The following is a 14,544-nucleotide window of genomic DNA, read 5'->3' on the forward strand; positions in this document are numbered from 1 at the left end:
ACACTTGAGAAGAAAGTGTATTCTGTTGTTTTTTTTGGATGGAATGTCCTATAAATATCAATTAAGTCCATGTTGTTTAATGTATCATTTAAAGCTTGTGTTTCCTTATTTATTTTCATTTTGGATGATCTGCCCATTGGTGAAAGTGAGGTGTTAAAGTTCCCTACTCTGTTTAGAAGTGATCAATAGCAGAATAACTGAGGCAGAAGAACGGATAAGTGACCTGGAAGATAAAATAGTGGGAATAACTACTGCAGAGCAGAATAAAGAAAATAAAATGAGAAGAATTGAGGACAGTCTCAGAGACCTCTGGAACAACATTAAACACACCAACATTTGAATTATAGGCATCCCAGAAGAAGAAGAGAAAAAGAAAGGGACTGAGAAAATATTTGAAGAGATTATAGTTGAAAACTTCCCTAATATGGGAAAGGAAATAGTTAATCAAGTCCAGGAAGCATAGAGAGTCCTATACAGGATAAATCCAAGGAGAGACACGTCAAGACACATATTAATCAAACTATCAAAAATTAAATACAAGAAAAATATATTAAAAGCAGCAAGGGAAAAACAACAAATAACGTACAAGGGAATCCCCATAAGGTTAACAGCTGATCTTTCAGCAGAAACTCTGCAAGCTAGAAGGGAGTGGCAAGACATATTTAAAGTGATGAAAGGGAAAAACCTACAACTAATATTACTCTACACAGCAAGAATCTCATTCAGATTTGATGCAGAAATTAAAACCTTACAGAAAGCAAAAGCTCAGAGTTCAGCACCACCAAACCAGCTTTACAACAAATTCTAAAGGAACTTCTCTAGGCAGGAAACACAAGAGAAGGAAAAGATCTACAATAACAAACCCAAAACAATTAAGAAAATGGTAATAGGAACATACATATTGATAATTATCTTAAATGTAAATGGATTAAATGCTCCAAAAAACATAGACTGGCTGAATGGATACAAAAACAAGACCCGTATATATGCTGTCTACAAGAGACCCACTTCAGACCTAGGGACACATACAGACTGAAAGTGAGGGGGTGGAAAAAGATATTCCATGCAAATAGAAGTCAAAAGAAACCTGGAGTAGCAGTTCTCATATCAAACAAAATAGACTTTAAAACAAAGATTATTACAAGAGACAACGAAGGACACTACATAATGATCAAGGGATCAATCCAAGAAGAAGATATAATAATTGTAAATATTTATGCACCCAACATAGAAGCACCTCAATACATAAGGCAAATACTAACAGCCATAACAGGGGAAATTTGAAGCATTTTAGTTCTGAAATTGCCTTCTCACATTTTCTCTCTTCTCCTCCTATTCTAGTGGAAAAAGTAGCCCACTTCCTTCCCAAGGTTAATCCTTGTGTTTATACCCTAGTTTACCCACCACCCTTTAACTTGCCTCCCCAGTTCTTCTGTCCTCTTTAAAGTTTACCTCCACTAGCACTTTTTATTTATCTTACAAACCTGCTCCCCAACCCTCTCTGAGTCTCTTGTATGTTTCCTTCCTAACAATTGTCTCATTTGTAGTTATTTTAATTTGTATTGTTTACTCATATTTTTACTGTATCCCTCATTACTATTTAAGTTCCCTAAGAACTGGAATTATGTTTGCCCTGTTCATTATTGTATATATGGAAATAAATGAAGAGCAACCAGATAAGAACAAGCAAAACCTGTTTATTAAGAGCTTGCAAGGGAGTCAGCCACCATCACTTGAATTTTGGCAGAGCCAAAAGGCAGGCAGAACACTGGAAAGAATAGAAGGCTTCAGGTATGCCCTGATTGGAGGCTGTTAGCATGCGGATGTTGTAGGCATGCTAACTAGAAGTGAAGCATTGATGTGATTGGTTAGAGAAGACTCTTTGGCTTTCTCCAGTTGGTCTTAAGTTGGAAATAGGGGCCAAAATCAGAGATGCTATCAATGTTTAATCAAGTCTGGCCATTTAGAGCTGATTGTTAGAAGGGTTATTATTTGGCTTCCTAGACTGGTTGTTGTAGAAAATAATTTGACTTCTTGGACTGATTATCACAGATAGTAGGTTGGCTTCCCTCACTGGTTGTTACAGGTTATGGGGCATAATCTTAGTTTTATATACATTCTAGTCATTGTTCATTTGTATATTCAGTCCTTCAGTCCCCAGGACCAGCAGTGTCTAGCACAGAGTAATAACCCAATAGTTATTTATGAATTAATTAATATATGATGGCATTAGAATATGACATTAGAATATGACATTGCACCTCTGAGATACAGTTCTTTGCATTGCTCTCCTACCCCTAGCTTCTGCTTCCTGTCCCTTCACTAGCTTCTATTTGTAAGCAGCTCTTTGCAGGAAACTGCCCTCAGTAGGAAACCCCTTCTCTTGTCACTTTAGCAAAGCTACGTTGTAACTAACTTTTACATCAGACACCCCCATGCTCTACTCATCTCTGGCTCAAGCACACCTTTCAAATATTTTGATCACACAATACTTTGCCTAAACTCTTGGTTCTTTCCGTAGATCAAAGAAATAGAAATTAATAAGTAATTAACAGATGACAAGATCTATTCCTTAGCTTCCCCTTTAGTAATCTCGTGAACAAACTGTGTGAACAAGATAGCATCTAAAGAAAGATCACAAGAAGTTGACAAGCTTGCATGCAGTGGGAGATGATGATGAATCTGATTCCCTATCTCAATGATTAACTGAGATTACGTCCCTTTCCCCTTCAAGAACTTTCATGGCTGAGCAGAATCTTCAGAGTTGGTTTTGAGGGTATGGGTCTGCCTTCTCCCCAGATTGCCAGCTTTCTGATGAAAAGGAACTTTCCTTTCTACGAGCACTTGCCTCTCTCTCAGGTATTGATTTTCAAGTAGTGAGCAGCTGGACCTGAGTTTGGTAACAATTTCACCCGTCATCTTCCAACTTGCAGGTATGCAAGAGACACTCCACAAGTGTTCTGTTTTCCTCTCTACATTTTTCTTAGAACTCGTCTACTTCCACAACTCCAAGTAACACTTCCAGGAAAGTGATTCCAAAATGCTCAACTCCAGCCCTGACCTCTTTCGTGCACCCCAAGCCAATTATTTGATGGACATCTCCGTGCTGACATCCCACCAGCATCTCCAAGCCTATCAGTAGTCCCTCCTCCCTGGGAAGGCCTCTCTCTTCCTCCAGATTTTCCTATGTGGTTCATTTGTGGCAAAAGCAATACTGAAAGTGATTTCTGATTTTGGGGGAAGGTAAATCTGAGGATGGACTTGAGCAGAACAGAAGGAAGGACGGAAAATGAAAAATGGGTGATTGGTTTTGTTGGCAGGAACACTGCCTCCTTGGGATGCAAGAAGAGACTGGGTACTCAAGCTGTCTCAAGGGCTGGAGCTGGGAAATATGATCCAATATGAAAGACACCAACCTGGGACACCAGATAAGTCTCCAAATCTTGGTCCCCCAATAGCAAAAGCAATGGGACACTGGCGAGTACCCAAGGAAGCAGTAATTTTTGTGGAGTAGGTCAGTGGAGATTGGATGGGGAAAGGACTGGGCAGGGACATGGTGGCAGAGGAATGGGAAGGGTGGTCACCCTTTTCAGGCAGCAGAGGAGTGGTCTGGGAACAAGATCTTAGGGCATGAATGTCAGGCTGCAGGGACTTCTGCACTCGGGGAAGGGGTCTTACTGAGGAGATTTACTCAGAAAGGAATCTTAAAGCAAGGGATGCATACAAAAGAGGGCCATTTTGTTTTGTTTTTCACCTGCTACCTAGGACTCCCCAGAATTCTCTGAGGAAGGACTTGAATAGAGTTTGATGTTCCCATAGTGGAAAAGTGACCGGGTTGCATCCAGTAGAAGGAATGCCCTCTGCCATCTCCCCTCCCACCCAAGACCTAGCACAGCCTAGGCTAGGGAAAGGACCTCTTACAAACGGGAGTGTCACAGTCAAATTATCCAAGATGGTTGGTTCCTTTGAGATAGTTCTCTCCCACATTTCATCTTACACCTGCTTTGTGGCACTGTATACACAAGTATGGCCCAAACTTCTCTAGGTGCTATCTTCCTAATAGTTCCTGAACTTATACCTTTCTGGTCCACTGTCTCTCCTGTAGCCTGGCATAATACCTCCTAGAGCATAACTCACAATTAGGTTCCTATCACCTGCATTTCTTATTTCATTCCCCACATGCAAATTCATCCTACACATTGTCCTCAGCCTCCTTGTCTTCAGTTTGGCCCCAATTTTAATCTACTTATTGCACAACAATGCGATCTTTAAAAAATCTGCAGCTGCTGGTTATCGAAGGTGGACTGACTAACTGGGATCTCGCTAAAATGATTATTTCTTTAAAAAAATACATCTTTATTAGAGTATAATTACTTTACAATGTTGTGTTAGTTTCTGCTGTACAACAAAGTGAATCAGCTATACATACATGTATCCCCATATCCCCTGATTGTTTATTTCTAAGTGTTCCCTTACTAAGAGAGTGTGAAGGAAACCATCACTGAACAAGAGATTTCAACAAATATTTAGAAGATGAAAAGCACAGGAAAACACACCAAGAGAACCAGGGGTTGCCAGAGGAGGAAGAAGCAGCTGCAGCAAAAGGAGCTGACCTGTGGGGCAGAACCTCGGAGAGGCTCTGAGTTGGCGGGTGTGGGAGCAGAGAGAGAAATACTACGTGCTCCCTCCTGTGACCTCTGCCCAAATCTAGAGCTCAGGCAGCCTAACTTTAACCCCTGAGGTTGGGGGATCCTGGAAGACGTTCTCTAAGTTAAATTCTGGATGGTGCTGCAGTTTTACATATGATGAAATATCTGACGCTGGCACCCCAGAAAGAACCATCCATATTCCAGTATTTGAGGGGGTCTGCACTCCAACATAGCTCCAGCCAACTCAGTCTTGAGACTGCAAATGGACAATGGCCAGATGTATATAAAAATAGAATTCTAATCCATCAACTGCAGTAATCAGCCCAGAAAGCCAGCCTACTATCTATAAGTCAGAGTGATAGGAAGTTACACAACTATCTTTACAAACAGCCCAGGAAGCCAAACAATAATCCCTCTAACAATCAGCTCCACACAGCCAGGACTTGATTAATAGCTAACAGCTTCTTTGATTTTTCTCTCTCCTTTCAACTGAGGAGCAATCAGAGAAAGCCAAATATGCACCTCTAACCAATCACCGGAGGACCTGCTTTGTTAGCCTATCTCCAGCTTCCTCATGCCAACAGCCTCTAATCAGGGCACACCTGAAACCGTCTCTCTTTTCCACTCTAAAACTTTCTCCTTTGAGTCTCTGCCAAAATGCAAGTAATGGTGGCTGACTCCTTTGCTATAGCAAGCTCTGAATAAAGAGGCTTTGCCCGTTCTCACTTGGTGGGTTTTCATTATTTCCACACTCTGAAGCAAAGTATTCCAGTCAACAAACCCTCCCCATGTACCCAGAACTCCCCATCAGCTTTGTTAGTCAAGGGAAAGGAGACCCACATATACAACCATGGAGGACACCTATACCGCTTGGATAGAAAAATCAACCCAGTGCCTCATTCTTAAATATGGACACACAGCCAAGGTCACCACACACACAGAAAACCAGCAGCACACAGGAGATCAAGATAAACAAATTGACCTTGGAGAAAACAGGTCATTCAGAGACTAGAAACAAGCTTTAAAAAAATTCTAATTAGGGCTTCCCTGGTAGCGCAGTGGTTAAGAATCCGCCTGCCAATGCAGCGACACGGGTTCGATTCGTGGTCTGGGAAGATCCCACATGCCACGGAGTAACTAAGCCCGTGAACCACAGCTACTGAACCTGAGCTCTAGAGCCCGTGAGCCACAACTACTGAGCCCATGTGCCACAACTACTGAAACCCCTGCCCCTAAAGCCCGTGTGTAGCAACAAAGACCCAACACAGCCCAAAACAAATAAATAAAATAAATTTATTTTAAAAATTCTAACTAGATCTTCAGTGAGATATAAGAAGATATTACGGCCATAAAACCAAAAAACAGCAGGCTGTGAAGAACAAGAGAGTTAAAAAAAAAAGTTTCCTGGAAATTAAAAATGGATTTCCAAAATTAAAAAGATCGGAAGATTAAGTTGAAAAACTAACAGAACTGAGAGCAAAAAAATACTCTGAACGTGTGGCAGAAAGATAAGACACCTTTTGTAACTTTCTCATAGCTAGATCCGGCAGTGGCTAGACGTGAGCACCTCTGGGCAGGGGCCCTGGGGCCTAGGGGCCAGCTGCGGCTCTGTGGCTCAGTGTGTGTTAGAGATCATTTGCCCTATGTGTTTTAACCAAGTGCACGGATACTCTGATGAAAACAAACAATCTAGCTGCAAATCTGACGGTTCCACTCCACTGCTTGAAACCCAACACTCCTCACAACCACATATGGGGAGAGAGATCAGTCTCCTTCCTGACCAGGACCTGTCAGGAACCAGCCTCCCTCCCTCCATTCCCCACGTCTGCCCCAGCTCCACTCAACGACCTGCCAGGATGCTCAGTGTAAGCCTTACGAGCTGGGACTCTGGGGTCACACTTACCTGGTTTCAAACCCACACGCTTCTGTCCTAATTTGAAAAATGGGGGTGCAAGAGTACCTCTCAAGGCTTTTGTGAGGATCAAATGAACTAATGCATGTAAGGAGCTTAGCAGAGCCTCGGGCACAGAGTAATCAATAAATAGTAACAGGGCTTCCCTGGTGGCGCGGTGGTTGAGAGTCCGCCTGCCGATGCAGGGGACACGGGTTCGTGCCCCGGTTCAGGAAGATCCCATGTGCCGTGGAGCGGCTGGGCCCGTGAGCCATGGCCGCTGAGCCTGTGCGTCCGGAGCCTGTGCTCTGCAACGGGAGAGGCCGCAACAGTGAGAGGCCCGCGTACCGCAAAAATAAATAAATAAATAAATAAATAAATAAATAAATAAATAAATAAAAAGTAACAGTTATTAGGGCTCCCAGAACTAGTCTTCCTTTGTGCATCTCAACTTTAACCCTACTTCGACTAATTTTTATATTTATACCTAAAAACACTAAAAAACAAAAACAAAACCTCATTTAACTCTCAGCTTTATTACCAAAGATACACTCTCAGACACTTCATTCAATCCTCAACTCTCAAGAGGTGTTACCTATACATATTTTTGAAGCCACGATTGATTGATTGATTGATTGATTGATTGAAGAAAAATGAAAGGTCCTGCTTCGTACAGTTCATGCCTTGGGGACCCGGCTGGGTTTTGTCTCGCATTTCCTCCCTGTTCTCAGTGAAGTGACCCTTCTTCACCCAGGCTCAAGCCTCACCCTTTTTGTGAGGCCTTCCTAGGACACCTCCCAGGCCCAGGCGTTCCTGCAGACTGAAGTGCTTTGTCCGCACTGCTGCTGTCTGCTTCCTTCTCCAGACTCTGAGCACCTCACCTGCAGGACTCTCTTCATAAGTTTTAGACCTCGAGTGTCCTACCTGTAACAGGCTTGGGCTTTACGCAGTGAATGGGCACGTTCAAGGTAAGCGTGGGAGGGACGGGGGTGACATTTGTTGGCTTTTCTAACTCAACGGCAGACATATTAGAAGCCTCTCTTTGACAAAGGAAAGGTTGTGGGAAGGCACCATCTATGCTGGGAAGCTGCTGGGCTTCAGGCTCCAGAAGGTTCTGAGTGGGTGCGTTGGCTGTCGGTCCACTTACAGATGGGATGTGAAGGCTGTCTTGATGTGCCTTCTCGGGTTCAGTTCTGACTCTTCTCCCTCAATCTTTATGACATGGCACTGCCCGAGAAGCACAGTCTGTATCCCAAAAAACAATGGCACTGCCTTTTTCCTTTTCTTTTCGTAAGTTAAAATCATCTGGTCCAACTTTCTCATTCCTCCAGCAGAGGGAAACCACGACAGTCTTAAATGAAGGTCAAAGGACTTGCCAAAAGTCATACAGAAAGTGATATAAAGACATTAGAACTTAGGTTTCCAACATTTCAGACCAGCATGTTGTGATTCTGGAGTTAAAAAGAAGAGGGAAAGCCGAAAGCACTTGAGACAGCTGCTTCAATCTTGGTACCCAAAACAAAGCCGATGGTCTGGGTGGCACCACGGTTGTCCCGGCTTTGGGTCTTTTTTATGGTGTGTTGCTTATTGAAGAAAAGGGAGTGTTGAAAGTACTCCCACCAGAGAGCTGTTGTGAGGATGTAACAAGAGGGCCTGGCATGTGTTAAGAAGTTTATCATCATTAGGAAAGTAACAACCAACTAGGAGATTTCAGTGCAGAGGGCAAACCGGCTCTGCTTCTTGCAGCCCGACCCCTGACCATAGGGCTAGGACTGAGTGGGTCAGGCAGAAGGAAAGGTCGACTGCTGTTTTGTTGGAGACACCATCGTGGGAGGGGAGGCCAGGGCAGTCACCATCAGCTCTACTGGGTAGGGGGTGGGCGTGCACTGGATGAGAAGGGCCTGGAGCCCCACCTCAGAGTCCCCCATCTTTAAGACAGGAGGGGATGGTCACCTGTGGCTTCCCAGCCCCCAGCTGCCTTCCAGGCCAGGAAGGTGCAGCAGAGCAGAACCGAACGTGGGAGGCTCAGGCACAAGCCCCCAGCCTGTGCTGCTCATTTCAGGAAGGTCCTAAGGAAGGAGGCTGCCGTGGCCGGGCCTGGCCTACAGCTCGGGGAGCGCAGGAGTGTGTGCAAGGAGGAGGGGCTCTCAGGAAAGAAGCAGCAGGAACAGAGAGAAAGCCAGGAGCGTGTCAGAGAGCCCCCAGGACGGGGCAGGGCTGGCGAAGAGGTGGGCCACGGCCACATTGGGGTTGCCCCCGGCAGGCTTGAACCACTTCTGCAGACACCGCCCGCTGGTCCTATGCTCCGGGCTTGCCTTGAAGGAGTTGCTCCAGATCTTCTCACATAGGTCAGCCGGGGTGGGGAAGTAATGCAGGAAAGGGTGGCAGAGGGCCCTGGCAGGGCAGCGGGGCTTCCCTGAGGGGAGATCCAGGCACAGACACCTTACCCGCTCCTGTCCTCACATCCCCATCCTTTGCCCCGGGGGGAGCAGAAGGCTTGCGCCTGCCCTCGGGTGGGGGGCCTCCCGGGCCCTGCTTAGCATCACTCACCCCGACTCCAGGTCCAGCCGCCGTGCCAGTTGGATTTGCAGGTGTAGGATGTGCGGCAGTCAGCCCACCACTGTTCACAGTCCTCCCGGCACAGGGGCGCGTCCAGAATCCGCTCCGCCTGCCCATGCGGGTCCAGCTGGGTGCGGGCATAGCAAGAGGCAAGAATTATAAGAGCACCCATTTGAGGACTATCAATAGCTGCAGTGGAACTTGGGTCAGGTACCATCAGAACATATTCTCTTATGAAGTCACTAAATATTGTTTTACAAATGAGAATACTGAGGCTGAGTTAAATAGTTTGTACACAGCCCTGTTCCTACAAACAGAAGATGTGACTCAAATAGTCCCTCCATCCTGCTGTTCTCCTGTGACCACTCTCCATGCATGCCATTCTCTAGGGCCAGAGGTGACTTCCTCTCCATCTATGTCCCCCACAGCAGCCTCTGACGGCTCTTGTCCATAGGGGGGACAGCATCTCCTGTTCCTGCTAGCATCCTGGAGCTCAGGCTCTTATGAACAGGGCATTGATGGACGTGTCTCCTGCCCACCCACCCCCGCCCACTTCTTCCCACCCGCTGGATCCAAGGCCCCAGGTTGGGGGAGCACTCGTAGAAGCAGATGGCCTGCAGGAAGTGCTTCTCACAGTCCGGCATCATCAATCCGCAGTGAACCAAGCTGAAGTTGTAGAGCAGGGACACATCCAGGTGGGCTTGCCAGCTCGTGTTGGCCGTGCAGCAGGCACTGTCCTTCCAGGGGAGGCACTGAAGGTGGATGAAGAAGCAAAAGGCATGGGGAGTAGGGGCAGAGGGTTGATGAGTGTCTGGGCCAGAAAGGTAAGAATGTCCCCTAGAAGAGGACCCAGCAAGTGGGATGCCTTTAGGCCAGCTGCCCCTGGATAGAAGGAATGCCGATAAATTGTCAATATTCACACCCAAAGGACGCCTGCACACTGGCGTCTCCGCAACAGACTGTGAGTCCCCTAGGAACGGGGCTTTCAAGGTCTCAGATCCTGGGGGGACGGTAGCAGGGTTGTCCCCAAGACCCAGGGGAATGTGGGGTTGCACTGGGGCAGGGCACCTGCAGCTGAGAAGGGCTCATAGGTACATGCCAGCCCCACCCCTCCTCCCTCATCCCTGTCAATTGCCTTTAGGGACTTGGGTAGGGGTCCCTTAACTCTTATTTTTTTCCAGGGCCTGCTGGTGGGAGGGCAGAGGAGGGGACCTTGCTTGTTGGAATCTAGGCTGAATATCTATGAGTCTCCGGGATCATCATCTGCCCCTGCTCCCTGAGTGGCCGTGCAGCTCAGGGATGAAAATTGTAAATCATTTGGCAATTAGCGCCCCCCTCCAGTGGCCTTTGCCGAAACCCAACCTAGGGAACCAAACGAGTCAAGATGGATAGGGGTTCTTGGCCTTTGCGTCCCGTCCCTGATCTAATACGCCTCCACCCACCCTGCACCCCGTGCCAGTTCTGGCTTCCGTACCTCCTCGTAGAGCTTGGCCTCCGGGCTGGGCTCTGGCTTGTGGGGCTTGGCGTTCATGCAGACGTTGAGCAGCTCGCGCCCAGCCCACGTGGGTGGGACTGCCCACAGCCCCAGCAGGAGCTGCCACCAACACCCCATGGCCTGCTGCAGAGAGGAGCTCCGCCTGTGATGGAGAGGACACCTCAATCCACACCCTTCGTCATCCCTGGGAGCGGGCATGGGCTTGAAGCCTCCCTCAAGTGACCATGATACTTTGGCTGCTTCTAGAACCTTTATCTGAGGCAGCGTCATAAAATATCCAGTGAGGTCTGACACTCACCCCTAACAACCTACAGATGCAGAAACTGAGGCCAGGGAGGGGAAGAGATCAGCCCCAAGGTGAAGGAGGGTCACTGGTAGAACGGTTCCAGCTTTCCCTGGGGGAACTTTCCCTGGCCCTTCTCCACTCAGAGGCAGACTTTCTAACTCAGTGACATATGGGCTGGGAATTCAGAGCTTTGACCTTGAGTAACTGAACAAAGCCTCAGTAACCAGATCCTACATGGGGCCAAAGGCGCAATGGGACTGGGAGTGTGACAAATGCAATCCTTACCCCATAGAGTGCCAACCCTAATGCTAACTCCGGCCCCTCTGAAAGGTCCACACAAGGCCCACAGCTCCTCAAGCACCTGGCCTCCTCCCCAGTTCCCTGTGGCCAGAGTCCTTTCTCCTAGAGCAGTGGTCCGCCTCCTCCAGCCTCAACCCATCTCAAACCCAGCCTGAGCACAAGGCTGAGGCAGCCAGGTGCCCAGTGGCCTTGCTGGCATCTCAGAGCCAGGGAGCGTGCCCAGGCGTGAGCCACCTTGAGTCTTCCACATCCAAAGCTGGTCCCCATTACTGGAATGAGGAGGCTGGCTTTTCCCTTGATGTTTGTTGTGCCCTGTTTCCCACTCTGCCCTGGGTAGTTCTCGTAATGGGAGAGAGTAGAAAGAGAAACAAACACAAAGGGCAGAAGCACATCCTGCCCCAAGCACCCCATGATCCCCACAGCCTTCACCGACCCAGGAGCCCAGGCCCGACGCCTCTCAGGAACCGGCTGTGGACCCATCACGATGAACCTGAAAACCTGTGGCTCAGCTCAAGTTGAGTGCCTCAAACATCGGAGGGGGAGATGCTAGTTCCACCTTCTGAGCCCATCTCTGAGCCTAAGTCTAAAGCTGCTCTCTCCCTGCAGCTCCAGTTTCCAGCACGGCCGCGGCCACGGAGTATTTCAAAGAATCAGGTGTGTCAGGTGAATAGAGGAAAATGCCGCCTCTTCTAGCATTTTCTTCATACTCACTTTCAAAGCAGGAGCGGCGCTCTCCCGCCTCCAGAGATTGTGAGGCTAAGGAGACGTCTATGATCCTGCCTATTTATTACCCCTCCGGTTCCTGTTGGGTCCAGGTGCAGGAGCAGAGTTCCAGGTGGCTGCGGTTAACAGCATCCGTCTTACCCACGTGTTGGGGTCTTCCGTGGGCAGAGTCAGGAGGGTTTCTCTTTCCCAGAGAAACAGACCCCGTAGAGGGTAAGGTCCTGTGCTCTTTAGTCAGCTACTGAGCTCTGCTCTCAGCTCTGCTGCTTACTAGCTGGCCGACCTTGAGAAAATGCCTTAAACTCTCTGTCCGTTTCTCTACCTGTAGAAAGGGCTGTTACGATGGAACTGTTGGGGAAAAGAAAAGAAAAAGTTCCAGAAAAGGACTTGGCATCAAGCCTGGCAAAGATAAATCTAAATGGTTTTTCTTCTTATCCTTTTATCCTACGAAGCCTTTCTCTCTCAGCCCTATTCCAAAGCTCTACCTGACCCTTCATCAGCTCAGTTACCTGCCATGGACCACCTGGGGTGTAATGGTAGCGATATCTTCTCTCAGCCCACAGGAGCTAGGCTTCCTGCTGGAGTGGAGACTGGGCAGCCCAGTGATGCAGAGATGAAATGGGGCCTCAGGGACCCAAGGATTTAAATGTATGTCCCAAGCCAAAGCAAACAAAACCCCCAAAAGTCCCTCCAAACCCAGGAAATGGCCTCCGTTAGCATGCAGAGACCGCTGTCCTGTGAGAGATTCTGCAACTGTCCTCAGCAGTGATGAACTTCACAGGAACACCCTCCTCAGCTAAGGAGAGGCCGGAAACTTGGCCAGGACACTTAGGAGAGTCTCAAAGATGATGAAAATGATGGAAAAGGAGCCCATTTTTTTTTTGCTTGTTTCTTGTAACAATTTCCCTCTCCAAAGAGAAGGAGCCAAAGTCACTGGCGTTTTCTTGATACACAGGAAATTGAAGCACAATAAAAGCATTTTGTAATTGAAGAAAGCACGTTGTTCAGCTACATAGGTGATGTGCAGACATGAATTAATCATCATGCTGGAAAATTACATTTGCCACACCTGGGTCATCCCAGCCACTGAGTTCTGAGCGCCACGAAGGACCCAGGCACCGGGCTGGAGCCTTCAGTATATGGTCTGGCTTACTCCTCACAATGACCCCCTGAGTGAATGCCCTCCCCCATTTTACTTGTGGGGAAACTGAGGCTCAGCTGGGGAGTGGCAGAGCTAGGATCTGAACTCAGGTAGCCATGACTCCATACCTGGTGCATGAGGATCAGGTGAGGGGAAGACCTCCAGGACTGAAAGGGTAGATGCTGTTGGGGTCTCAAGTCAAGTCTGTTTAAAAACAAACAAACAAAAAGTCAAATTCCATAATCAGATTGTATGTTGGGAGACACGTGCGGGCTTTATCTGAGAACAGAAATGATTACAGCCCAGCCTCCCACATTCCTGCCTTAAACAGAGTCAGGAGTCTCCTTTTTTAGGGTCTGGTACCAAGCAACCCGGGTCTCTCCCCGCAACATCCAGGGGAAGAGCAGATGTGAGTGTCTTGTTCAAGGCATCACAAATATTCAGGAGGCCCTAAGGCTTGACGAGGTAAGAGAGTTTGGGTTTAACATTAATCGTCAGATGGCTGTGGACATGGCAGGGACAGGAATCCAGCAATGAAGTGCAGCCCTAATTACTGAAATGGAAAAACAGGTCCTCTGGTAAACATCCTTCACACAGAGGGATGGAGGACGAGGGGGAATGTGCCGGCGGTTGCTGGGACAAGGCTGTAGGAAATGAGCTGAAATGACAGCCAGCGCAGGTGCCAGGGGAGGGATTGCAGAGCTGCTTCTCGGAGCAGGCTGACACCTGTGCTCCCAGAAAGGCAGTTTGCGGCCCTTGAGGAAAACTCATTTTTGCCTTATTGTGATCGAGTCTTCCAGAGAGATCTGCTTTCTGACAGATGGCTGATAAACCAAAGCTGGCCGCAGATGAAGCCGTTTGAAACTGCTGGTCACAAGCGATTTTGTTCTTAAACAAAACAGGACAGTTACATTGCCAACAGCAGAGTTAGAGTGGCGTCTGGAGGGTTCTGAGGGAGGGGGGGAGGGCAGAGCAGGGAAGGACCAGCCCAGCCTCTGGTTTGGGACCACAGCACAAGGCGGGCAGCGGTAACGCTCTGCTCCCTACACCCCAGGTCGCCCATGGTGCTGAAGCCCACAGACTTCCAGAACAGACTCAGAAAGCAAAGAGCTAGTGCTAGGAATTTCCTGAACCCGAGGTCAGAGGCCAGCGGAGGGGACATTGGTAATTGGAGTTCTTAGTGGATCTTATGACTCCTTCCTCTTTCTCCAAAGACCCCAACACCATCCTTGTCTCAACTGGTAATTGGTCTGTAGCTAAGGTAGGTAAAACGGGGCTGCTGTTTATCTCAACCTCTTCCTTCCCTCTAGATCCATCATCCCATTACCAAAGCGATTGATTTAACTTTCTAAACACCTCTTGAATTCCAATGCTTTAATCCCAGTTTCTCTCCCTCCGATCTGGGCCTTGACCATCTCTTGCCTCCATGACTGCCAACAACCCCCTAATGGACTCCTTTGCCCCTTTCTGAAGCTTTATCCAAGCAGCAGCCAGAATGAT

The 14,544-nt window shown here is 47.9% G+C and overlaps 1 protein-coding gene across 1 annotated transcript; it reads right to left on the minus strand.

The window, feature by feature from the left end:
- Positions 1–8,687: 8,687 nt before the first annotated feature.
- Positions 8,688–10,711, minus strand: IZUMO1R (IZUMO1 receptor, JUNO; the record flags this gene model as incomplete). Its single annotated transcript, XM_079707785.1, has 4 exons — positions 8,688–8,956; positions 9,091–9,226; positions 9,663–9,851; positions 10,574–10,711. The coding sequence occupies 4 exons, from the start codon at positions 10,709–10,711 to the stop codon at positions 8,688–8,690; spliced, it is 732 nt and encodes a 243-aa protein (XP_079563911.1).
- Positions 10,712–14,544: the final 3,833 nt, after the last annotated feature.

Source organism: Hyperoodon ampullatus (assembly GCF_949752795.1).
Source record: "Hyperoodon ampullatus genome assembly, chromosome: 7".
In the NCBI taxonomy this organism is placed as follows: Eukaryota; Metazoa; Chordata; class Mammalia; order Artiodactyla; family Ziphiidae; genus Hyperoodon; species Hyperoodon ampullatus.